Below are 27979 nucleotides of genomic sequence, written 5' to 3' on the forward strand. Positions count from 1 at the left end.
ATGCAGAGAAATTTATGCTTTCTTTATATTTCCTCACAGACTGCATAAAATGCTTGGTCACAATGTACACTATCTGTTCTACTACTTATATTGTTTTTACGGAAATGACAGGGAGCATGTGGAGTATAACAGGAAAATAACACAATTAAAAACCCTTAGCATGTGTCTTTTTCAATAATTCCTAATTTATTCAATATATCATACTGCTAAAATAGGGCCAGATTACAAGTGGCGAGCTAATGATAGCGCAGATCACTATATGCAATATATCTGTACCGCGCTAACATTAGTGTGCGACTTGATATTACAAGTCCATGGAAAAGTGCGTGTACCAGAGAGGGGCTAGCATGGCCAACATCTCTCTAGATGAGCGCAACCTACCTATACTTTCAATGGAGATCGCAAACGTTCTAACTACCACTCATATTACAAATTGAATGTTATAACTTGCGCTTGAGCGAAAGCCGAAACTGCACTAGAATATTTAGTGAGACTTAAGACCTGAAGAAAAGTGTAATGGTTTAAAAAAGCTCACAAAACACATAAAAAAATAAAATTAAAATAAACTATATATATATATATATATATATATATATATATATATATATATATATATATATACTGTATATATACTTTTTTTTAAATATATATATAATTTAAATATGAATAAAAAGGTTTAAAAAGGGTTATGGTATATGGTAAGGTGCTTGACTGGAAAGGGCTCCAATGTGTGTGTGTGTGTGTATATATGTGTATGTGTGCTCCTGCTAGGCCACGCCTAGCGGGTGCAGATTCCTCCACCCCTTTCATTATTCCTGTCCCTCCTAAATAAAGTATACCCCTCTAAGTTAACTGCCCAGTCATGTGAATCATCCCACCAAGTTTCAGTTATACTAGTGATAATGTCATAGTCCTCTTCTGCTACTAAGAGCTCCAGCTCCCCCATTTTACTTGTCATGCTTCTTACATTTGTTATCATACATTTAATTTTCTTTTTTTTTAAATAATTTTTATTGAGGTAATAAGTAACATTAGAACAAACAACATGTCCAGGCACGGATCAGAAATAATGAAAACACTATTACATTTCTCATACAAAAGATAAATGTGGGTTAAAACATTGGTGCACCACTAAAGTAGTTGTTCTCACAATATTTAACCTCTATTGGTGTCATACATACATATAGATAATAGTAGAACAGTTGACAAGTGTTATAATACCACTTCTGCCACCATGAAGAGAAAAGGTAAAATATGATATAGGAAACACAGGTAACAGGAGCATATATCAATGAGACCTCGATTTTTATATTATTCAACTAATGAACCCTATCACGAGATAAGAAATGCTGTATAAACTATAAATGATAGGAGATAGGGCATTGGCTTTTAACCGACCTCTCAGAGGTCTGAGTGTGGGGGGAGGGAAGCAGCGGGCAAGAGCCGCTCGTAATGAGGGGGAAATGGAGGGAGGAAAACAAAGACTACAGGGCAAATGATCTTAATAGTTGTAAGAGCACTACTCTAACATCATGAAGGTGGTCGTACATATAAGTTGACCCACATATCATATCATATATCTTAAACTGAGCGCTATTATACAGAGAAGGGTCATAGTTAAATAGAAAGCAACTGAGTCTTAATCCAACACGTAATATAAGTAAATTCGTTTTCTATAAAATAAATAAGAGTAGCTCTTAACAACATTATGTGGAGGGGGGGAACAGTAACATGTATGGAGTATAAGGGACTTCTGGGTGAGCCCCTCTCCTAGGGAAATGCCAGCTATAGGCGATGTGGGAAAAAGGAGTAGGGGTATGACCCGCAGGCAACAAGTACCGGCGGGAAAGGGAGGAGAGGGACCCGACAGAGACATATAGTTGGAACCAATATTAAATTCAACGTAGGTAATATCATTTCCTAGGAACATAAATATAATAAAGCTTGCAACGTAACTCTCGCTGTGAAGGTATGTTAGACACCAGAACCTCATTGAAAGCCTCACATCTAAAATTTGAAAAATCAGAATAGGCTTTAAAAACACGTCATATGGAAGTAGTATACTAGTGGGGTTAATATGGTAGCAGCTGGGGAGGAGGGCAGTGAGGTATACACTGGAGCTATTCACACATTGTCTAGTTCTCTAATAGATGGGTTGAAGCATGAATCATGTTACAAGGATATGCTTACCTCCATGGCTATACAAACTAGTGGTGAACCATAGGCATACATGGATGAACAGACACACACAATATGAACTCAAAACATAATAACTATTATAGCCAATAGTAAATAGCATTGTCTGGGGTGCTGGTAATCAAATCCTGCATAATATTCAGCTATCTGCCAGTGTCCCTGAACGCCACCCTATATGTAGGGAGCCCTCCTAGAGAAGCTAAATAAATAAACCCTCAGCTAGAACACTAAGAACATTACAGTAAATGACAGTTTAAAAGCAACATATAAAATATATTGATTAGGAAGCAACTGGAATAGCATGAGGGAGCATTTCTACATTATAAATCTGTACTAAGTAAGTAAAGCTTGCTGAGCTACAGTTTCAAAGAAATAAGATAACTTCTGCAATGCTCCGTGGAAAGACAGTCTCAAACTTTGGTTGTTAAATAGGTGCACCATGATAATATAACTGATATAGAAGAAAACAAACTATATTGAACATAACATAACAGATATCCCCTAACGGAACAGGATGGACCCTAGCAGATTACGTTCTTAATATATGGTATACATTTAAGTGAAGTTTATGAATTAGCGATGGTAAGGTATTGTCCGCATAAGATCAGTCAAATGACTGCGGGGCAGTTCTCTAACCCATTCCGGCTCTAACATCAGTTTGAGGGCCCCGGTAGGTCTCTAGATGAGCTCTGATGATGGGACAATGTATCCGTAAAGGGGAGTTATATGGAGCACTCCTCTCATGAAAGAAAGACATGTCCGCTGCCCAGGCTCCTCTCTCCCCTGCAATATATGTCTTAAATGGTGTGTGTAAGGGCTTCACTACTTGCCCGCAGCAGTTGCCTGTATCCCCTAGGTTCTTGGATACATTAGGTATGAGGGCCTCTTGGGATCGTAGGTAGTGAGATAGAGGGAGCTGGGGATGTTTCCCAGCAATGGTCAGAACGACACTTGTATATCCTGATGAATCAGTGGTGTGTATCAACAGGTCATCAGTGTAAAGTTGCGTCAAGTTAAAACTCACTGCCCCTGATGATATGTTAGTTGAGACCTGTCCGGTCTTCCCTTCCTGTGCTCGATCGTGAAGGAGCGAAGTTGGGGATAGCGAGTCTTCTACTGGACTTACTGGGTCTTGACAAGTTAGGTGAGAGGTGCCATCTTGATCACGCAGTTCAGCAATGAGTGATCGCAAGCTGCCGAATTGTCTGTCCGCCTTGCTGCACAGTCCTTCCAACAGAGAACTAAGGCACATGGAGAACTCCTCCATCCCCAGAGCACTGCAGGGGTGCTATTACCAGGTTAGATGATAAGCCGGGGATCAAGCTGGATAATCAAATGTATATCTGGTACTTCAAATATAATGATGTACTCCCCGACACAGTCCAAATTGGCTAGTGGGCCTCTGTGTCAATTCTAACACAATTATGTTGTATCTTAGATCCAGGATATGTACTCCACGCTCTGGTACATGTTAAGAGCAAGACGTAGAAAAAAATATATGTTTTTAGAACGCCATAAAATGAAATTTTAATAAACAAGCTTCAGGAGCTCTGCAATGGCGCATCTTTGTTGCTTTGGCAGTTGGCTCCGCCGACCTCATACATTTAATTTTCATGTGTTTTCTGCTGCTACTTGGTGTGCTTTCCTCCATACTTTCTAATGTGACATTTCTTAAGTCATCCCTTCCTTGAGATACTATAGGAGTGACATATTCACAGACTGATCTTCCTGTTCTATTGTGTTCTAACTGACCCTCCCCCCCTTTGACTAGTTTAAAAGATTCTCTAAACATGCTACCATCCTTTCCCCCAACACACCTGCACCCATGTCATTCAGGTGCAATCCATCCTTACTGTACAAATTGTACCCAAGTGAAAAGGCAGCCCAGTGCTCTAAAAAGTCAAACCCCTCATTTTTACACCATGTTTTTAACTATGAATTAACAGACCTTAGCTCCTTCTCACTTACTGAGTTAGCACATGGCACTGGTAATATCTCTGAAAATATTACTTTGGAGGTCCTTGCTTTAAGCTTGCTACCTAACTCCCTAAAGTAATTTTTTAGGACTATCCATCCCCCGCTGATTCCTTCATTAGTACCAATATGTACCATGACTGCAGGATCAGACCAATATACCTCTAACAATCTATCAATATGCTCCACAATATGCCTAACATGAGCCCCTGGAAGATAGCACACTGTTCTATTTAAAAGGTCTGGATGACAAATTACCCTATCAACCTTCCTAATAATAGAGTCTCCTACCACCAACATCTGCCTCAGGCCCTGACTTGTATGCCCCTCTTCAATCACCGAAGGACTGTTAACTATAGTATGCCCCTCTACCATGTCTGAAGGACTGCCCACCATTGTATGCTCCTCTTCCACTGTTCACTATACTAGGCAAAACAGCCCTCTCTGACACTGCCACCCCTGAACTGATATCCCCAATATCTTCACTTAATCTTGCAAATCTGTTGGAGTGTACCAGCTCAGAACTGGCCTGTCTCTTCCGCTTACCTTTACCTCGCCCTCTTACTGTGACCCAGCTAGATTCTGGAGTCTCCTCATCTGAATCCTCCCCATTCCCACTGTTAGAACCATTAACATCCAGTTCAGTCCTATCCATTTCCCTTTCAAGTGTCTGAATTTCATGCAGTGTTGCAATTTGTTCCTCCAGAACTCCAATACGAGTTTCTAAAGAGACAATATGCTCACATTTGCCACAGACATATAATTCCTGAAGTGGTTGCTCCAGTGATGCAAACATATGGCAAGCTGTACACTTTTTTTAAATGTAACATTCAAAATATTCTTATTTATATATTTGTAATAGTATTTCTAATCCTTTCTTTAAATGTAATATTTGAATTATTTAAAATTCGAAATAGAAACATTCAAATTGATATATTTTTATCTATTATGTATCAATTTGCTAAATTCCCTACCACATGAACTTTTGAACTTCTGAATAGTATTTGTTAAATTTGAAAACTGTAAATCACATTCGAGCATTGAATATTTAAAAATATTCGTTCTTATTAACATTCGATGATGTAAATCGAATTTCTACAATAACATTTGTTCTAACATTCAAATTTGAATATAAACACATTCGCCCATCCCTAATTGGAGCCCTTTGCAGTTAAGTAGATGAAAACGTGTAAAATAATATTTATGAAACATTCATTTTAATAAATGTTTTAACTATGTATTTACTGTAAATATTTCACATTCCAATGATCTGTACATAGGGGAATATGTTCTAAGTATTTATAAATAGATATTCCTATATATCTGTATATATCTATAACTATATATAATCATGTGTGTGTATGTATATATATATATATATATATATATATATATACAGGGAGTGCAGAATTATTAGGCAAATGAGTATTTTGACCACATCATCCTCTTTATGCATGTTGTCTTACTCCAAGCTGTATAGGCTCGAAAGCCTACTACCAATTAAGCATATTAGGTGATGTGCATCTCTGTAATGAGAAGGGGTGTGGTCTAATGACATCAACACCCTATATCAGGTGTGCATAATTATTAGGCAACTTCCTTTCCTTTGGCAAAATGGGTCCAAAGAAGGACTTGACAGGCTCAGAAAAGTCAAAAATAGTGAGATATCTTGCAGAGGGATGCAGCACTCTTAAAATTGCAAAGCTTCTGAAGCGTGATCATCGAACAATCAAGCGTTTCATTCAAAATAGTCAACAGGGTCGCAAGAAGCGTGTGGAAAAACCAAGGCGCAAAATAACTGCCCATGAACTGAGAAAAGTCAAGCGTGCAGCTGCCAAGATGCCACTTGCCACCAGTTTGGCCATATTTCAGAGCTGCAACATCACTAGAGTGCCCAAAAGCACAAGGTGTGCAATACTCAGAGACATGGCCAAGGTAAGAAAGGCTGAAAGACGACCACCACTGAACAAGACACACAAGCTGAAACGTCAAGACTGGGCCAAGAAATATCTCAAGACTGATTTTTCTAAGGTTTTATGGACTGATGAAATGAGAGTGAGTCTTGATGGGCCAGATGGATGGGCCCGTGGCTGGATTGGTAAAGGGCAGAGAGCTCTAGTCCGACTCAGACGCCAGCAAGGTGGAGGTGGAGTACTGGTTTGGGCTGGTATCATCAAAGATGAGCTTGTGGGGCCTTTTCGGGTTGAGGATGGAGTCAAGCTCAACTCCCAGTCCTACTGCCAGTTTCTGGAAGACACCTTCTTCAAGCAGTGGTACAGGAAGAAGTCTGCATCCTTCAAGAAAAACATGATTTTCATGCAGGACAATGCTCCATCACACGCGTCCAAGTACTCCACAGCGTGGCTGGCAAGAAAGGGTATAAAAGAAGAAAATCTAATGACATGGCCTCCTTGTTCACCTGATCTGAACCCCATTGAGAACCTGTGGTCCATCATCAAATGTGAGATTTACAAGGAGGGAAAACAGTACACCTCTCTGAACAGTGTCTGGGAGGCTGTGGTTGCTGCTGCACGCAATGATGGTGAACAGATCAAAACACTGACAGAATCCATGGATGGCAGGCTTTTGAGTGTCCTTGCAAAGAAAGGTGGCTATATTGGTCACTGATTTGTTTTTGTTTTGTTTTTGAATGTCAGAAATGTATATTTGTGAATGTTGAGATGTTATATTGGTTTCACTGGTAAAAATAAATAATTGAAATGGGTATATATTTGTTTTTTGTTAAGTTGCCTAATAATTATGCACAGTAATAGTCACCTGCACACACAGATATCCCCCTAAAATAGCTATAACTAAAAACAAACTAAAAACTACTTCCAAAACTATTCAGCTTTGATATTAATGAGTTTTTTGGGTTCATTGAGAACATGGTTGTTGTTCAATAATAAAATTAATCCCCAAAAATACAACTTGCCTAATAATTCTGCACTCCCTGTATATATATATTTATAGTTATAAATATATATTGTACCAAAATACCATCAGATATATGTAGAAATATTTTTTTATGAATAAAGAACATAATCTGCTATATGCAGAACATTGGAATGTTAATTATTCATATTTTCATGTCGGGTTAACGCACATGAGAATATGCAATCGGATTTGTGCGAGAGTGGGGTGTTTTTTCCATTTTTTTTCTCTATTGACATTTATGGGGGAATACGTGAATGCGCAGATCATATTCTCAGTTCGGCTTTTTGCGCCCATTGAGTTAGCGTGCAAGTGAAAACAGTTTACTTTCAACTCAATACGAGCGCAACTAGACAAGCGCAAAAATCTTACTTCTAGCACAATAAACGCTCATGCAGGAGCGTTCATTAGCATGCCACTTGTAATCTGGCCCATAAATAGACCTGTATATACAGACATATATACTGTATAGACTTTTGATCCCTTTCCAGTTAAATAACTTGAAACATGCAATATATATTTTTTTTTAATTGAAATACTTGATGATCCTATATTCTTCACTTAGAAAAAAAATATTTTTATTTTTAAATATATATATATATATACTGTGTATATATATATATATATATATATATATATATATATATATATATATATATATATATATATGTATATACTGTCTGTTTGTCTGCCTGCCAGTCTGTCTATCCATCTATCTATCTTTATATGTTTAGATTCATATAGATATATAAGTATAGTTATATATTATAAAAAAACATATAAACATAGAAATAACTATTTAAAAATAAAAAAATAAAACATTTTATTCTATGTGAAGAAGATAGGAATGTAAAATATTCTTAATACCTTTGGGTTAGCGTGCAAGTGATAACTAGTAGTTATTTGCAGCACGTCCCGTAGAAGCCTATGGGGGGAATGCATTATCAGGGTCACGATATCCAAAGTCCTGAAGTTACTGCACCTAGATGCTACACTTGCACACTAACTTTTTACTTTCAACAGACGAAAAATATATTTAGCCCTTAAATTTGGTGCATATTATGTAGAGAAACAGGTTGAGTTGATATTTCTGTTTGCAGCCACTATTGCACCATTGTTTCTGTTTCCTACTGCTTACAAACATCAGTATAGACTATGTAAGCTAATTTGACCAGGTTATGGTTGAACATAAATGTGGGTATCTGTGACATATGCTCTTGAACTTTATATATATCTTATTTAGCCAACAATCTTACTTTGTGTAAACAATGGTTTTCCTTTGTTTCCATCTGTAAGATTGATCTCGGTCATTGCTTCATCACCTACTAAAGCTCAGTATATCTTAATAAAACAGTATTCACTTGTAAGAAGATACAGAAGCAGAGAGAAATGTACTTGTTTCAGTCAGTGTGATTCACTTCAGATCAACTTGATACATCTGCTTTCATTTATCTTCTTTAATAACTTCTCTGGGATTTTCTTCTTTTTTTTTCTCTTTATTTTCAAATAATTTTCTTCTGCTATCGCTTCTCATTGTACTACCTTTAACGCTTTCCCATACCACATATGACTCTGTTCCTACTTTCATAAGTTAATCTGTCTTATCATGTCCTGTTACCGCCATCTACTTGATCCTTTCACGACCTCTTACACTTTACTTTATGTATATGCTTTTTCTTTTTTTCCTTCCCCCCCTAAACACCAACTATCCCGTTCCTTCACCCAACCTCTAGCTGCCATGATCAACCTTCCATCCTTTCCTCCTTCCAACACTCTTTTCTAACCATTTTGGACATCTTATTTCCTTCTTTATTACTCTACTACCCTTTTTTTTCTCATTGTCTCCTATACTTTAAGATTTTTTCTAATAATCTTCTTTCTCCCACAATTTCCTCTGCACTCTCCATCACAGACACTTTACGAGTAAAGAGTAAAGTTGGAAATGATTACTGAGGCTTAAAACAACTAAATGTAAGTCTATTATTAATATGTTCAGTGTTTGCCATCTAATTAAATTTAAAACTCTTTTAAAATCAGCATATTACAAGGATTTACTGACACCATTAAGTGTATAGTTTTAATTTGCAGATTAAAAACTTTTCATTGCAGCATGTTTACCAGACTCTTGTACTGTTTGTATCTTGATGGGGCCTTGAGCATAGGGGGGCCGACCTGAGGAGTGTTGTAGCAGTATTTGAGGCTGGCCATGGAAACTGTAATATTTGTCATGACTGGGAAGGATGCGGAAGGGACCGCTGGCATACCAACCCAAATGTGATAATTCTGTAACGCCTAGGGTGGATGGGAAGGTATGTGGTGGTGATGTGTAGTGTATGACTTATAGATGACCTTTTTTTTTTTTCTTCACAGAATCAGACTGGCAGACCAGAATGTAAATTCAGTGTTTAAAAGTTGTATCGTCTTTTTTAATAATCTTTCTATAAATTGAATCTTAATTCAATGAGGTGTTACAGAAAACAACTTCTTATTTATGTTTTACTTATTTTTTTCATTTTTAAGGTGCAGGTCTGGACTTGCGATAGGTCATACAAGGTAAAGGCCCGGTGGGCCGAGCTCTTATGTGGGCCTTGCTGCTATATAGAAGCCCCTCCCACTCTTAATAAATTATATGAAAGCTGTCACGTTTTTTGTCTGGCTGTTAAGCAGATCTGGTCTAGCATAGCTACCTAGCTGACAGAGGTTTAACTGATGTGGGCTGCTCCTCCTTTAAATGCTCGGGCCTATTTTTAGTCTCAGTACAGTCCTTTTAAGGTGGCATAAATTGTGTTATTATGTATGAATTTTAATAACAAAATATTGTATATAAACTATTTGTAAATGTTGATAAAACCCAGTATAATATTAAAGTATATTAAAGTCTGAATGCTCATGAAGCCAGAACTGTATCCTGCAAAAAGGAAATACTTATAGCAAACTCTAAAATATAATGTATCATATATAACTTAAATGAAAATAGAAGGAACAACATACCTCAGCAAAAATAAACGGTGCATCAAATGGGAAGCAGACATGACCATGTTTAATGGCTTGTACTGATGCAGGACCACATCTAAACATACCTGTGGATATAGATAAGAAACTATATCAAATGAATGCTAATTCTGGTAGCTGTTTTCACTTTGCAATGAGGAATAGACACATAGGCTCTCATTACTAGACACATGCAATATTTGGGCATTGTTTTTGCGAATCAATAACAAAATCAATATTTGTTTCCAGCATTCACACAGTTCCACCACTGATATATTAGACCAAAAAGGCAACTCCAAATATCTGTAAAGACAAAAATATTTGGATTTGCAGTTTAGTTGTAATCTTTCTGATGCCAGAACACCAAAAACAGATGGTGATTTCACTATTTGTTTGCAAAAGAAATACCAAATACCAAAATAATGTCTACCCACAATCTTGTGTCACATTTAGGGCCAGATTACAAGTGAAGTGCAAATGTTTACGTGCAAACAATATCAGATTTTCACAATAGTTTGTGCACAGGTAAAATTGCTCTCGTATTATGAGTTGAGCATAAACTAGATCGCGTGAGCGCAATCACAATTTACGCTAGAATGATTACCGCATCCTCAGAGCTGTGGTTAGCTGCTTTGCAAAACAAAAAGGTGTCACGAAACACATAAAAAATACATTACAAAGTAGACTTACACTCATAACACCATCTAATAAAAAATACTCAAAAAAATATTGTACACAAAAGTTATAAGGGCTCAAAGAAAGGAGGTCTCAGAAAAAAACAAGCAAAGGGCTTTAACATAGGGGTATATACATATACATGTCTGAAGATGGATATGTGTGTGTATATAAATATAAATATAAATATATATATATATTTATATATATTTATATATATATAAATAAATATTTATATATATATATTTATATATATATTTATGTATATATATATATTTATGTATATATATTTATTTATATTACTATATATATATATATATATATATATATATATATATATATATATATATATATATATATATATATATATATATATATATATGTTTACCTATGTATTTATGTATTTGTATGTGTATATATGTACTTACAGACATATATACACACAAATAAACACATAAATACATATATATATATATATATATATATATATATATATTCATATATGTATGTAAAATGAAAAGAGCAAACAAGAGATATATATTAACCATCAAAGGTAACAGCTGCAAAAAAAGAAGAGAGCGCACCAAACCAAGGAGACATAGAATCACAGCTCTTAAATAATGACTGGTTATAATAGTCCCATCACAAATATTGGAATAAGTCCCGTAAGCAGATGTATATCCTAATAAATGAGACTTAGTCAATTCAATAATTTTACAGAGAGGCTTGTATCGTAAAGAAACTTTTACTGCTCCGGCGTTCATGCTTGGGGCTTGGTACTTCCAGTATCACGTGACCCTCCTGTGGCCATTCAGAAGCCAATCCGGTACATTGGTCGAGGGACTCCTCCCAACAAAACTTTTCATCCAAAAAGGTAAAGAATATGTTTCTGGCGTCATGTGACCGCCCTATAGCCAATCAACTGCTAGCTTGAACCGTCAATGAGCCCAATGATACAGCCAGAGAGATCCATGTACAATGCAATATACCCGGCAAATCTCAGCATCCACACCGGACAATGGCAGCAGTATAGCAAATGCAGGCAGGTCTTGGGCAGCACACAGATGTAATAATGCACACTGCAACACTGTACCTTGATGACCCAGATTAGGATAATGTAGCGTGAGCCCAAAAGGGGGTAAGGCTGTAGTTAGTAATAGACACCCCAATGTCCACTGGGCAAATGGTTAAATATAAAGAAAGTTCCAACAGACAGCCATTTGAAAATCAAATAGTAAATTGCTTTATTCCAAGTTAAAAACAACAGGACATGCTGTTAAAAATTAAAAACGTAGTCTGACCGGTTTCGGTCTCCCTGACTGTAATCATAGACTAATACCTAACATGTGTGTAAAAACAAAACAGTATGAAAATGTAATTCCGTGTATACTAACACAACCAAAATCACTCAAGTGTGTAGAATATATATAGTAAAAATATAATAGAAAAATTGTCACATTTATAAACCTTTACATTCATAGATCAGGGACCAAGTATATAATGTGTACAAAGTGGGACTTTTAAATATATAGAAAGAGTTAGGTACTATGCTGTCTGTCATACTGAGGTTAACAATCCATGGCAAACAGATACTAATATCCCTCTATATATCCAAATATGGCACAAAAACCTTAATCCTAAGCATCAACCACAGAGGGAGTTTGAATGTTATAACTTAGTCGGTATGGAGATAGTGACATGAGGTCACAGCAAATCCTAGTTAGCTCAATAAATTTGGCAAATAATAAATAACAATAGATAACAATGAGTAATAATTATACCTTTCAACCCTTTAACAATCTGTTAATCAAAGTCAGAAATTGCTCTCGAAACGTACATTAGGATTGCTCACTATCTCCCTCTGTGGTTGATGCTTAGGATTAAGGTTTTTGTGCCATATATGGATATATAGAGGGATATTAGTATCTGTTTGCCATGGTTTGTTAATCTCACTATGACAGACAGGATAGTACCTAACTCTTTCTATATATTTAAAAGTCCCACTTTGCACACATTATATACTTGGTCCCTGATCTATGAATGTAAAGGTTTATAAATGTGACAATTTTTCTATTATATTTTTACTAGATATATTCTACACACTTGAGTGAATATATATATATATATATATATATATATGTGTGTGTGTGTGTGTGCCACTGGAGCCATTTGCAGTTAAAGGGACAGTCTACAATAGAATTTTTATTGCTTTAAAAGATAGATAATCCCTTTATCACCCATTCCCCAGTTTTGCAGAACCAATACAGTTATATAGTTATATTAATATTTTAGCTCTGGGATTACCTTGTACAGTATCTAAGCATCTTCTGACATCCCCCTGATCACATTACTTTTTATTTATTATCTATTGACTTGCATTTAGTACTGTGTTGTGCTAACTCTTAAATAACTCCTCGGGCAAGAACACAATGTTATATTTATGGCCCACATGAACTAGCAGTGTCCTGTTGTGAAAAGCAAATAAAAAGCATGTGATAAGAGGCTGTCTGTAGTGGCTTAGAAACAGGCAGGACATTTAGAGGCTACAATTTTATAAAGTATATTAATGTATTAATGTTGGTTGTGCAAAGCTGGGGAATGGGTAGTAAAGATATTATCTATCTTTTTAAACAATAATAATTTTAGTGTAGACTGTCCCTTCAAGTAGTTGAAAATATGTCAAAACATATTAATGCAATATTCATATTTTCATGTCGGGTTAGTGCAAATGAGAATATGTGATCATGTTTGAGCAAGAGCGAGTTGTTTTTCCTCCCATTTTTCTCTCCATTGATTTCCATTGATTTCTACTTTCAACTCTTAGGGGCCGAATTATCATGCTGCAAATGCAGCAGTTTCCGAGCAAGCCTTCAGACTCGGTGGAAACAAATGTTAAGAAGCAGCGGTCGTAAGACCACTGCTCCTTAACTCATTCGCCACCTCAGAGGTGGCGGATAGCAATCATCCTGATCGGATACAATCGGGTTGATTGACACCCCCTACTAGCGGTCGATTTCCCACAAAATGCTTGTGCAGTGATAAATGCCGACAGCGTATGCTGTCGGCATTTATTGATGCTGGACGGACATGACCTGCTACAACGGATCATGTCTGCCTGATACTTGACAAATCGGCCCCTTAATATAAGCGCAACCCAACACATGCAAAAATCTTACTTTTAGCACAATTAACACTCAAGCAGGAGCGTTACTTTGAGCTCCACTTGTAATCTGCTCTTAATCTGATTAGTGATTTGTTATGCAAATATGAAAACATTGATTTAAAAGGGACACAGGTAATTTTTTTCTTTGTTCTATCTAAATGTTTGATTTATTTATGTAAAATGATACTGTAGTGAGAAAAAAATCCCTGTTTTTAAGCGTATGAGGCATGTTACTGTCCAATAATAAAGCAGTCTGACAGCTGTGTTATGTCAGTGAACAATCAGTCATTAAAGGGACATTCCAGTCAAAATTTAATTGTACATAGATTAATTACATCTGTGAATAGAAACATATTTGCAATATAGATGTATTGGCAAAATGCTTCTAGTAAAAGTTATCACTGTTTTAGTGTTAGAATTTTTCTCTGCACGTGCATGTGAAGCATAACTAGATATTAAAGTATTTTAACATCCAAAGTATGGGATTAATTTTAGTACCTTTATATTCATTTTTGATTCTGAAATGTTTTGTGTTAATTTATTGTAATTTTTGTGCTGCTGTTTTATCTATTTTATATCATGTCATATGCGTGTTTATTTACTATTTTATTTACAATAGCAGCCCTTTGCCTGTCACACACCCTCTATTTGGTTAACAATTTATGTTGATTGAATTTCCTAATAGGCGCATCGTGTTACGCCTATTCCATCTGGGAGGTGTGTGAGCAAGTTCCGGTCTGTGATTGGTTTAGGATTGTTTTAAGTAGAGCAGTTTTTCAATTGCTATTAACGAGCCTGATGAAATGACCTGTAAGGTTGAGAAACGCGTTGCTGTATGCTTTTGTATGTTTTTAACTACATTCTTTGGTCTTAAATAAACTGTTGGCCTTTGAATTATTACCTGCTCTACGTCTGTGGCATTTGTTGCTTGGTTTACTGAACTGTCACTCCAATTTGCCGGAATACTAGCACTAAGATTGGCTACTCCTTGGACGGCTCCCACTGTGACGTCAGGTCCTCTGTTATTGCCGATTGGTTGCTGCCATTCACGTTGAGGGATCCTGTGTTAATGTCTGTCGGGGGACTAAAGGTCCCGTCCTGCTGTGTCAGGCACACTGTTGTGCCACTCTCTATGTGAGTACCCCCCTGCAGAGGGTGTCCGTGACTGTTCTGTCATCCCCCTGTTTAAACGATACTGTCCCATGAGGCGCCTCTATTTTCTGTGTTCACAGGTTTTCTGCATAACTAGATATTGTCACTGCACCCACATTTTAAATACTGCAAATGTGGGGCTTGTATCAGGTCAACAATTAACAAATTGAGTCATTACCAGATGGTAAAAGTACCTTAGGCTCTCTGAGCAAGTGCTTTGTTTAAAATGCTGGTGCACGTTGCATATTTAAATACACTTTTAAAACAGCTATAGCTTTTATTAGAAGCATTTTTGCTAATACATGTATATGACAAAAATGCTTCTATTCAATACCGAAATGCTCCTATGTGGTTTCCAATTTTGTCTGGAATGTCCCTTTAAGTCCCAGTTGGACAAAGATATGAACTTCCTGTTAGTTTCCAAATAAAAAATACACAGCTTTTTAATGCAAAAGTAGAGTTTAATGATTAGATAGTAGCATTTCATTTTTTAGAGTTTACTAAAAATAATAATAAATAATCAATTTTTTTATTTCCTTTAATAAACCTCACTTGGTCTGCTGAGCTAGTAGTACGGGAACTGGAGCTTATTCACATGGAAAGAAATGGTGCTCTGCATAAAGTAGCTTCTAACAGGGGGGTGAGAGGGCCAACTCTCAGTCTGAAGCAATTGTTAATAGTACAGTTTAACATATGTTAACTTCCATTTCTATCAACAAATCATTTTCTATGTTTTGCTATGTCAAGACAATCTTGCAAACACTGAAACTGCAAGACATTGTCAGCAAGTTCTTCCGGGCATCTCTGAGACTTACTTGAATGCTTCACACCTATCCAAGGAGTGTTCCGCTCAGCCAACAGTCTGACACAGTGAGACTTATTTTACACATTTAAAATGTGTGTTTTTTTAATATGGATTTCATTAATTTTTTAAAAGACATCTGTGATAAAATATAATAATAATCCGTTGGGCACAACACAATTAAATGCCAGGTATTATCACCAGAAATATAGGGGTGCCTGAAACAAACTGTAAAGAGAAAAGGCTCTTTCTTGTGCGTATCAATCTTTTAAAGGATACACAGGCAAATATCACACGATTCCAGGTACTCACAAAAGTGTCAGAACTCAGTTGTGCTGATAGGAGCCAGCTGAGGTACCTCAGTGCCTCAGCTCACTGATCGAACGTTACAGAAATACCTCAGCTGGCTCCTATCAGCACAACAGAGTGCTGACACTTCTGTGAGTACCTAGAATCTTGTGATTTTTGCCTGTGTACCCTTTAAAAGATTGAGACACACAAGGAAGCAATTTTTCTCTTTTTTGGTTTAGTTTGTGTCTGACTTTGTGGAGGCCGACAGAAGGAAAGAGCTGCACTGCGAGAAGTATCCATCTATTGACTTTTCTGAATTATTTGGAACTGAACAAGTATCTTTTGGAATATCTTGCCAGTAGTGGTTGTGCATACATATATTACATAATCATCACCTTTAACCATTTAAATATACCTGAGTATAACATTTTTATAACTAGTCTTTTGGTTATTATTGAAGTTCAAAATTAATTAAGCCTTTCTGAGCATATCTTTAGTCCACACCTCTGCCATTAATAGTTTTCTTAAGTGCCCAGTGCATAAAATCTCTCAAATAAAACAAGAACGTATCTCTTTTGTTATAGAAAACTAGTCTTACTGGAGGGAACAAGTAGCATCTTGGAAACCTCACAGACAGAATGAGGGGCTGCACAATGACATACTGGGGGAATGATTGTTGGTTGTTTTTTTTTTTCTTCATCTAAACTTTAGCTTCCCCTGTGAAGTGATTGTGTTGTTATTTTAGTTTATAGCTTTTTTTCTTTTTTTTTTCTTTTAGTTTTGTTTTGAACTTATGTTAGAATAGACTATTTCACAGATGGTGTATTTTTCCCTTTATAATTTTTTTTTTAGTAAGGTTTTGAATGATCTTGGTATCCTTGTTAGTGGAACTCCTTTTATGAGGCAAGAAGTGAATGGTTGCCATATAGGTGTGGCACCATTGATTGCAAAGAAGCCGAAAACGCAACTTGGAGCTGTTAAGAGGAGCGGATATAAATCATTTTGAATTCCACATATTTCGATTTGTTCCATTTTTTTTCTATTTGAGAGCTACTATTTTCAAAGTCTTATCAAACCTAGCCTATAAAATAATAGATTTCCTTGTCTATTCTAATCCATTAGAAAGTCAAGATTCTCATTCTTTTTACTATGAAATTTGCATTGAAATGTCTTTACTTGTCTTTACTTTACTTGAGTAAAAAAACTTTACTCATGGGTTTTACATGATTTTACAGATTCTAAATTCAACCATTTGTAATTCTTGTAAATACATTTGATCATTTTAAGACTCTATTGCAAATATATTTTAGTTTTTTGAGAGAGCTTGTGAATTGTATTTACCTCTGGTATTTTTGCTTCTTTTTCTATTATATTCAAATGCATTAGAAGTGCAGGAGCCCATGTTCACAGCAAAAAAAGTACAAGCAGCCACTGTGTGAGGTTAGGGCTGGTCATTGCTAGGGATGGGCAAATGTTTCGCAACATTCGAAAAAACGGCACGAATTTTAACACATTCGTTCATTCGAATCAAATTTCGAATGTTTACATAGCATTCTAACATTCGATTTTCGATTGTTCGGTTTTGAATTTTACGATTACATTCGAAAATATTACTTTCGAAAAATTCGAATTTAGATTGAAATAGTATTTCTAATGCTTTTTCTTTAAATGTAATATTCGAATTATGCAATATTCGAATTTGAAAAATTCGAATTTAGATTGTAATAGTATTTCTAATGCTTTTTCTTTAAATGTAATATTCGAATTATGCAATACGTGTATTCGAATTCGAAAAATTCGAATTTAGATTGTAATAGTATTTCTAATGCTTTTTCTTTAAATGTAATATTTGAATTATACAATACGTGTATTCGAATTCGAAAAATTCGAATTTAGATTGTAATAGTATTTCTAATGCTTTTTCTTTAAATGTAATATTCGAATTATGCAATATTCGAATTCGAAAAATTCGAATTTAGATTGTAATAGTATTTCTAATGCTTTTTCTTTAAATGTAATATTCGAATTATGCAATACGTGTATTCGAATTCGAAAAATTCGAATTTAGATTGTAATAGTATTTCTAATGCTTTTTCTTTAAATGTAATATTCGAATTATGCAATACGTGTTTTCAAATTAGAAAAATTCGAATTTAGATTGTAATAGTATTTCTAATGCTTTTTCTGTAAATGTAATATTCGAATCATGCAATATTCGAATTAGAAAAATTCGAATTTATATTTGAATTTGAAAAATTCGAATTTATATGTTTGTAATAGTATTTCTAATGCTTTCTTTAAATGTAATATTCGAATTATGCAATATTCTATATGGAAACATTCAAAATGATATATTTGTATCTATTTATGTATCAATTTACTACATTCCAGCCCTACCACATGAACTATTGAACTTCTGAATAGTATTTGTTAAATTCAAAATTTCGAATGTGGACATTCGATATAATTATAAACATTCGAATTCGAAAGTGACATTCAAAAACTGTAAATAACATTCGATTTTCGAATTTTTAAGAATATTCGTTCTTATCGACATTCGGATTTAGAATTCAAATTTCGGTAATAACATTCGTTCTACATTTGAAATTCAAAAATTTACACATTCGCCCATCCCTAGTCATTGCTATATGCAAGAGCACCTCCACCATTAAAGCATACTGGGGTTTTTCCTTCTAATAGCAGTGGGCGGTGGCTGTACAATATAAAGTATTCGGAATGTATTGAAACTTTGCCCCCCCCCCCCTTTTAACTGCCACTGACTGAAATAAACTCCATAGATAGGATCAAAAAAGATTTGTAAAGGGAAATGCAGATGTCATATTTATTTCATATTGTTTAGAAGTAAATACAGTAGAATTGCATAATCAACAAATACACAAAAGAAAGACAATGCAATGACACAAAGGGCCCAAAGATCAAAAGTTTGCAAGCAAAATTGTGAAAAAACATGTTTAGCCTCGCAGTGACAGTCTTTGTGCAATTATCAAAGAAAATGGGCTGTCCCTGCAAGTTACGAGATGTCTCCCATAGACATAATGAGAGATCTCTGCAATGTAAAAGTTCAAAATGGAGGACAAAGTACACAGGAAGAAACCGGCTTATGTTTAAAATTTAATATTACGCCTAATACAAATCAAAATATGCTGTTTTCAGTGCACTGTACCTTATACTTGCTGTTATTTTTGTATGCATAGCTTTTCCTTTCAGAATAATTAGTGTTTTGAGTACAGTATTTTAATAAAATCTTGCTACCTTTTAAGTTGTGAGAAAAAACAGTGAGATCTGTAGGGCGTAAATGTTTACACTGGGATTTGAGAGACAATTTCATACACACCCATGGAGCGCCCACGTTCAGCCCATTTTTTGAAAAACCAACAATTATTTTGTACTTGTACGTATTAATTTTTATGTGTTTTTTGCACAGCACATTCAGTGTACTTAAATTAAGATTTACTCTGTGCATATTTAATACGATTTATTCCTGTGTAATTTGCATAAAAAATTAACTTTTTGGTGAGCAATATTGTCATGATTTTTGATGCACCTTAACAATGTTTCAATTTTTCTTTTTGTGTGATATTTAAAATGACAATTTTCATTATGCAGTTTTGTAATGTATGCATCTCCCTTCCCGTACAAAAATGCAGGATACGCCCCTTGGAGAGACATCTTGTTTTCTTGTTTTAGATCATTCCACCAGGGAAATAGAAGTACTGGGGAGCATTATTTAATAATCTTGTCAGTCCAGAGACCTTAAGTCTGAATTTTAAATAAGTAGTAGATTTTTTTTTCTGACAAATTTCAAAGTTACTTCTATTTCCCCTCCCCCTGCATCATATGACAGATATTATCCAATCACAAATGCATATATGTATACAATGTGAACTCTTGCACATGCCCAGTAGGATCTGGCGCCTCAGAAAGGGTGCATATATAAAATGAATGTGCACATTTTGATAATAGAAGTAAATTGGGAAGTTGTTTTGAATTGCATGCTCTATCTGAATCATGAAAGTTTCATTTTGACTTGAGTATCCCTTTAAAGGGATAAAAAACTCAAAATTAAACTTGCATGATTCACAAAGAGCATGTAATTTTAAGACACTTTTCAATTCACTTCTATTTTCAAATGTGCTTCGTTCTCTTAGTATCCCTTGTTAAAAAATGAATACGTACAAATCATACACTATTGGGAGCTGCTGCTATTTGGTGCCTGCACACATTTGTCTCTTGTGATTGTCTAACTAGATGTGTTCAGCTAGCTGCCAGTAGTGCAATGCTGTCCCTTCAGCAATGGATAACAAGAGAATGAAGCAAATTTGATAATAGAAGTAAATTGTAAACTTGTTTAAAATGGTATGTTCTATACGAATCATAAAAGAAAATTTTGTGGTTTACTTTCCCTTTAATATTACCATCACTAGTCTCCTGAGGTGTTGCATCTACTGCTTGCCATCCTCCAAATCCAACAGGAAGGTCAGGTCGAGTCATCCAGGCTTCATTCCAGCAGTGATAGTTCCTTGATCAAAGAATATGAACAGTGTTACAAAGCAGTTGCTGTTCACTATTTAAAAAAATGGAGCAAAAACAATTTTGCTCTTAAGACTTACTGTTGCAATCACATACAAATAATTATTATTGTACTTTTTAAATAAAATGTATTTGAAAATGTATTTGAATAATTCAGCATTTTTTAAATGTATAATATACTGAAATGTGCATACAGTTTTTAATCTTAAACATTCAGTATTTTCTAATGGTCTTATAAACTCAGCATTTCTCAGTAGTACACAAAGGTCTTGCTCAGCAGAAATAACTTGACTATATTCTTTGTTAAAGAGTATGGAATGCACATGCATTTCCCTGGGGTTAGTTGCATTGAATCTATCCAGAGAAATTATTATACTACAAATGATGTGGAAAAAAAGTTTTTAATTCATCAACAATATAATATATACAAGATATTTTGTATTAGTGTTTGACATTTGCTTTAAAAAAATCCTAGGAAAGGGAAACAGAAGCCTATACTGTATATCCAAGTCAATAGAGCATTAGGAGGAACTCCCTTTGTAACAAATTATTTTGTCTAAGCTTTATTTATTTTATTGCTTAAAATATCCCCTTAGTAATAATATTTTGCCTGACACCAATGTAACTAGTTATTGGCTGGGCACTATTCTCACATCTATCATTGTTATTATTATTTAACATTCATAATTGGAGCTAGTTAGTTCAGCTTACTTACTGAATCTTTATGATTTTTTATTTATATGGGAGATTTATTTTGCTTATTTTACATTCTTGTTTTATTCAAGGAGTTATTTATAATAGGAAAGAGAGAAATTGTTTTTAATATTAAAAATATTATTATTTGATGTCTTCACTTAACTTCTATACTTAAATTGTGAACTTTTAGTGGCTAAATGTTAAAAATATTCTCTATTTAAAATAAAAAATGTATTTATAAATCCATTAAAATTTACAATTTTGTATTACTTTACAATAATAGACTGTGTAATGTTTCTGATTTTAAATATATAAAGCCACTAACTTCACACGTGATTATGTACGCTTGCTGCTAACTAGACACGTGCATTCCTTTTCAATCAAATGATACTATTGAGAAATATTTGCTATTTTTTGCATTCATAATAGGATAAACGAGCGGTCTCTTTACCGAGCCAACAAGCACATTTGTGCAATAACAACATTTTATTGATTCATTCATGTGTTTAAAACTGTAATTCTAATTGTGGAACACTTTTTTGCCAGTGGGAAATGTTTAAATTTTACACTATTCAATAAAAACCCAACAAATTCTTTGTCAGTTGATTGATTTCTATTTCAACTAATAAGTATATAAAGTTCACTTTTGTTCCTGAACCCAGAAAAAAAAAATATAAATAATAATAATAATAATAATATATATATATATATATATATATATATATATATATATATATATATATATATATATATATATATATATATATATATATATATATACTGTATATATATATGTATATAAACACAACTTTATTTGTGCTACTTTACTTAAAGGAACATTAAAAACAACATTTTTCTTTCATGATTATAATCTAATTTGCTTCATTCTTTAGATATCCTTTGTTGAAGAAATAGAAATGCACATGACTGAGCCAATCACATCAGCAGCTAATGTGTCTATCTAGATATGCTTTTCAGCAAAGGATATTAAGAGAATGAAGCAAATTAGATAATAGAAGTAAATTAGAAAGTTGTTTAAAATCTCAAGTTTTTTTTCTAGATCATGAAAGAAAGAATATGGGTTTCATGTCCTGTTAAGTTCTTAAGCTTTAGCAGCTGCTTCTTTTCTGTACTGAAATTGTTCCCCATAGGAAATAACATAATTTATGTAAGAACTTACCTGATAAATTCATTTCTTTCATATTAGCAAGAGTCCATGAGCTAGTGACGTATGGGATATACATTCCTACCAGGAGGGGCAAAGTTTCCCAAACCTCAAAATGCCTATAAATACACCCCTCACCACACCCACAATTCAGTTTAACGAATAGCCAAGAAGTGGGGTGATAAGAAAGGAGCGAAAGCATCAAAATAAGGAATTGGAATAATTGTGCTTTATACAAAAAAAAAAAATCATAACCACCACAAAAAGGGTGGGCCTCATGGAGTCTTGCTAATATGAAAGAAATGAATTTATCAGGTAAGTTCTTACATAAATTATGTTTTCTTTCATGTAATTAGCAAGAGTCCATGAGCTAGTGACGTATGGGATAATAAATACCCAAGATGTGGAACTTCTACGCAAGAGTCACTAGAGAGGGAGGGATAAAATAAAGACAGCCAATTCCGCTGAAAAATAATCCACAACCCAAAACAAAAGTTTTAATCTTAATAATGAAAAAAACTGAAATTATAAGCAGAAGAATCAAACTGAAACAGCTGCCTGAAGTACTTTTCTACCAAAAACTGCTTCAGAAGAAGAGAAAACATCAAAATGGTAGAATTTAGTAAAAGTATGCAAAGAAGACCAAGTTGCTGCTTTGCAAATCTGATCAACAGAAGCTTCATTCCTAAATGCCCAGGAAGTAGAAACTGACCTAGTAGAATGAGCCGTAATCCTTTGAGGTGGAGATTTACCCGACTCTACATAAGCATGATGAATCAAAGACTTTAACCAAGACACCAAAGAAATGGCGGAGGCCCTCTGACCTTTCCTGGAACCAGAAAAGATAACAAATAGACTAGAAGTCTTTCTAAAATCTTTAGTAGCTTCAACATAATATTTTAAAGCTCTTACTACATCCAAAGAATGTAAAGATCTCTCCAGAGAATTCTTAGGATTAGGACACAATGAAGGAACAACAATTTCTCTACTAATGTTGTTAGAATTCACAACCTTAGGTAAAAATTTAAATGAAGTCCGCAACACCGCCTTATCCTGATGAAAAATCAGAAAAGGGGATTCACAAGAAAGAGCAGATAACTCAGAAACTCTTCTAGCAGAAGAGATGGCCAAAAGGAACAGAACTTTCCAAGAAAGTAATTTAATATCCAGAGAATGCATAGGTTCAAACGGAGGAGCTTGTAAAGCACTCAGAACCAAATTAAGACTCCAGGGAGGAGAGATTGACTTAATGACAGGTTTGATGCGAACCAAAGCCTGTACAAAACAATGAATATCAGGAAGATTAGCAATCTTTCTGTGAAAAAGAACAGAAAGAGCAGAGATTTGTCCTTTCAAGGAACTTGCAGACAAACCTTTATCCAAACCATCCTGAAGAAACTGTAAAATTCTAGGAATTCTAAAAGAATGCCAGGAGAATTTATGAGAAGAACATCAAGAAATGTAAGTCTTCCAGACTCGATAATAAATCTTCCTAGACACAGATTTACGAGCCTGTAACATAGCATTAATTACTGAGTCAGAGAAACCTCTATGACTAAGAATCAAGTGTTCAATTTCCATACCTTCAAATTTAATGATTTGAGATCCTGATGGAAAAAAGGGCCTTGAGATAGAAGGTCTGGTCTTAACGGAAGAGTCCAAGGTTGGCAACTGGCCATCCGAATAAGATCCGCATACCAAAACCTGTGAGGCCATGCTGGAACTACCAGCAGAACAAACAAACGTTCCATTAGAATTTTGGAAATCACTTTTGGAAGAAGAACTAGAGGCGGAAAGATATATGCAGGATGATAATTCCAAGGAAGCGCCAACGCATCCACTGCCTCCGCCTGAGGATCCCTGGATCTGGACAGATACCTGGGAAGTTTCTTGTTTAGATGAGAAGCCATCAGATCTATTTCTGGTAGGCCCCAGATTTGAACAATCTGAAGAAATACCTCTGGGTGAAGAGACCATTCGCCCGGATGTAACGTCTGGTGACTGAGATAATCCGCTTCCCAATTGTCTACACCTGTGATGTGAACCGCAGAGATTAGACAGGAGCTGGATTCCGCCCATACAAGTATCCGAGATACTTCTTTCATAGCCTGAGGACTGTGAGTCCCCCCTTGATGATTGACATATGCCACGGTTGTGACATTGTCAGTCTGAAAACAAATGAACGATTCTCTCTTCAGAAGAGGCCAGAACTGAAGAGCTCTGAAAATCTCTAAAAAGTTCTAAAATGTTGATTGGTAATCTCGCCTCCTGAGATAACCAAACCCCCTGCGCTGTCAGAGATCCCCATACAGCTCCCCAACCTGACAGACTCGCATCTGTTGAGATCACAGTCCAGGTTGACGAACAAAAGAAGCCCCTTGGACTAAACAATGGTGATCTATCCACCACATCAGAGAGTGTCGTACATTTGGATTTAAGGATATTAATTGATATATCTTTGTATAATCCCTACATCACTGGTTCAGCATACAAAGCTGAAGAGGTCGCATGTGAAAACGGGCAAAGGGGATCGCGTCCGATGCAGCAGTCATGAGACCTAGAATTTCCATGCACAAAGCTACCGAAGGGAATGATTGAGACTGAAGGTTTCGACAGGCTGAAACCAATTTCAGACGTCTCTTTTCTGTTAGGGACAAAGTCATGGACACTGAATCTATTTGAAAACCCAAAAAGGTTACCTTTGTCTGAGGAATCAACGAACTCTTTGGTAAATTGATCCTCCAACCATGTCTTTGAAGAAACGATACAAGTTGATTCGTATGAGATTCTGCAGAATGTGAAGACTGAGCAAGTACCAAGATATCGTCCAAATAAGGAAATACCGCAATACCCTGTTCTCTGATTACAGATAGAAGGGCACCGAGAACCTTTGAAAAGATCCTTGGAGCTGTTGCTAGGCCAAACGGAAGAGCCACAAACTGGTAATGCTTGTCTAGAAAAGAGAATCTCAGAAACTGAAAGTGATCTGGATGAATTGGAATATGAAGATATGCATCCTGTAAATCTATTGTGGACATATAATGCCCTTGCTGAACAAAAGGCAGAATAGTCCTTATAGTTACCATTTTGAATGTTGGTATCCTTACATAACGATTCAATATTTTTAGATCCAGAAATGGTCTGAAGGAATTCTCCTTCTTGGGTACAATGAAAAGATTTGAGTAAAACCCCAGACCCCGTTCCAGAACAGGAACTGGCACAATTACCCCAGCCAACTCTAGGTCTGAAACACATTTCAGAAACGCCTGAGCCTTCATTGGGTTCATAAGGAATGCGAGAGAGAAAAAATCTTCTCGCAGGCGGCCTTACCTTGAAACCTATTCTGTACCCTTGTGAAACAATGTTCTGAACCCAAAAACTGTGAATCAAATTGATCCAAATATCTTTGAAAAATCGTAACTTGCCCCCTACCAGCTGTGCTGGAATGAGGGCCGCACCTTCATGTGGACTTGGGAGCTGGCTTTGACTTTCTAAAAGGCTTGGATTTATTCCAGACTGGAGAAGGTTTCCAAATGGAAACCGTTCCTTTAGGGGAAGGGTCAGGCTTCTGTTCCTTATTCTGACGAAAGGAACGAAAACGATTAGCAGCCCTGTATTTACCTTTAGATTTTTTGTCCTGAGGCAAAAAAGTTCCTTTCCCCCCAGTAACAGTTGAAATAATAGAATCCAACTGAGAACCAAATAATTTATTACCTTGGCAAGAAAGAGAAAGCAAAGTTGACTTAGAAGTCATATCTGCATTCCAAGTTTTAAGCCATAAAGCTCTTCTGGCTAAAATAGCTAAAGACATATACCTGACATCAATTCTAATGATATCAAAGATGGCATCACAAATAAAGTTATTAGCATGTTGAAGAAGTTTAACAATGCTATGAGTATTATGGTCTGACACTTGTTGCGCTAAAGCCTCCAACCAAAAAGTGGAAGCAGCAGCAACATCAGCCAAAGAAATAGCAGGTCTAAGAAGATTACCTGAACATAAATAAGCTTCCTATCTAAAGGATCCTTAAAAGGAAGTACTATCCGCCATAGGAATAGTAGTACATTTAGCAAGAGTAGAGATAGCCCCATCAACTTTAGGGATTTTGTCCCAAAACTTCTGGAATAACAATATGAGGTTTGATAACCGAATTTAAACGCTTAGTAGATTTAGTATCAAGAGGACTAGACTCCTCCATATCTAATGCGATTAACACTTCTTTAAGTAAAGAACAAATAAATTCCATTTTAAATAAATATGAAGATTTATCAGTATCAAAATCTGGGGAAGAATCCTCTGAACCAGAAAAATCCTCATCAGAAACAGACAAGTCAGAATGATGACGGTCACTTAAAAATTCATCTGAAATATGAGAAGTTTTAAAAGACCTTTTACGTTTACTGGAAGGAGGAATAACAGACAGAGCCTTCCTAATAGATTTAGAAACAAATTCTTTTACATTAACAGGAACATCCTGAGCATTAGATGTTGAGGGAACAACAACAGGTAATGGATTATTACTAATGGAAATACTATCTGCATTAGCAAGTTTATCATGACATTCATCACAAACTACAGCCGGAGGAACAGTTACCACAAGTTTACAACAAATGCACTTAACTTTGGTAGAACCAGCATCAGGCAGCGTCTTTCCAGAAGTAGATTCTGATCCAGGGTCAAGTTGAGACATCTTGCAATATTTAATAGCAAAAACAACATATAAAGCAAAATTATCAAATTCCTTAAATGACAGTTTCAGGAATGGGAAAAAATGCCAATGAACAAGCCTCTAGCAACCAGAAGCAATGAAAAATGAAACTGAAATAATGTGAAAAAAAGGTGGAGACAAGAATGACGCCCACATTTTTTGGCGCCAAAAATGACGCCCACATTATTGGCGCTAAGTACAACGCCTATATTTTTTGGCGCTAAGTATGATGCCACATCCGGTGACGCCGAAAAGAATAACGCCCACATTTTTGGCGCAAAAAAAGTAAAAAAAATGACACAGCCACGAACAACTTCCGGCGTCAATTAGGGCGCCGGAAATGACAATTTTTTTTGCACCAAAAAAGTCCACGCCAAAAATTACGCAATAAATTGAAGCATTTTCAGCCCCCGCGAGCCTAACAGCCCACAGGGGAAAAAAGTCAATTTAAAATTTTTTTTTAAGGTAAGAAAAAATAATCATTCATATGCATTATCCCAAATAATGAAACTGACTGTCTGAAATAAGGAATACTGATTACCCTGAATCATGGCAAATATAAGTTTAAACACATATATTTAGAACTTTATAAATAAAGTGCCCAACCATAGCTTAAGAGTGTCATAATAAAATAAGAATTACCCCAAGACACTCATCTACATATAGTAGATAGCCAAACC

At 35.4% G+C, this 27979-nt stretch overlaps 1 protein-coding gene across 1 annotated transcript in view; it reads right to left on the reverse strand.

Moving 5' to 3' along the window:
- Positions 1-27979, reverse strand: part of F13A1 (coagulation factor XIII A chain) — a 328117-nt gene that overhangs the window by 111036 nt on the left and 189102 nt on the right. The window contains exons 9-10 of the mRNA XM_053714703.1: positions 20615-20718; positions 10096-10184 (exon numbers count right to left, since the gene is read on the reverse strand). Of these exons, the coding sequence (XP_053570678.1) occupies positions 10096-10184; positions 20615-20718 (193 nt within the window). The remainder of the gene's footprint in view (positions 1-10095; positions 10185-20614; positions 20719-27979) is intronic.

Source organism: Bombina bombina, chromosome 5 (genome assembly GCF_027579735.1).
Source record: "Bombina bombina isolate aBomBom1 chromosome 5, aBomBom1.pri, whole genome shotgun sequence".
In the NCBI taxonomy this organism is placed as follows: Eukaryota; Metazoa; Chordata; class Amphibia; order Anura; family Bombinatoridae; genus Bombina; species Bombina bombina.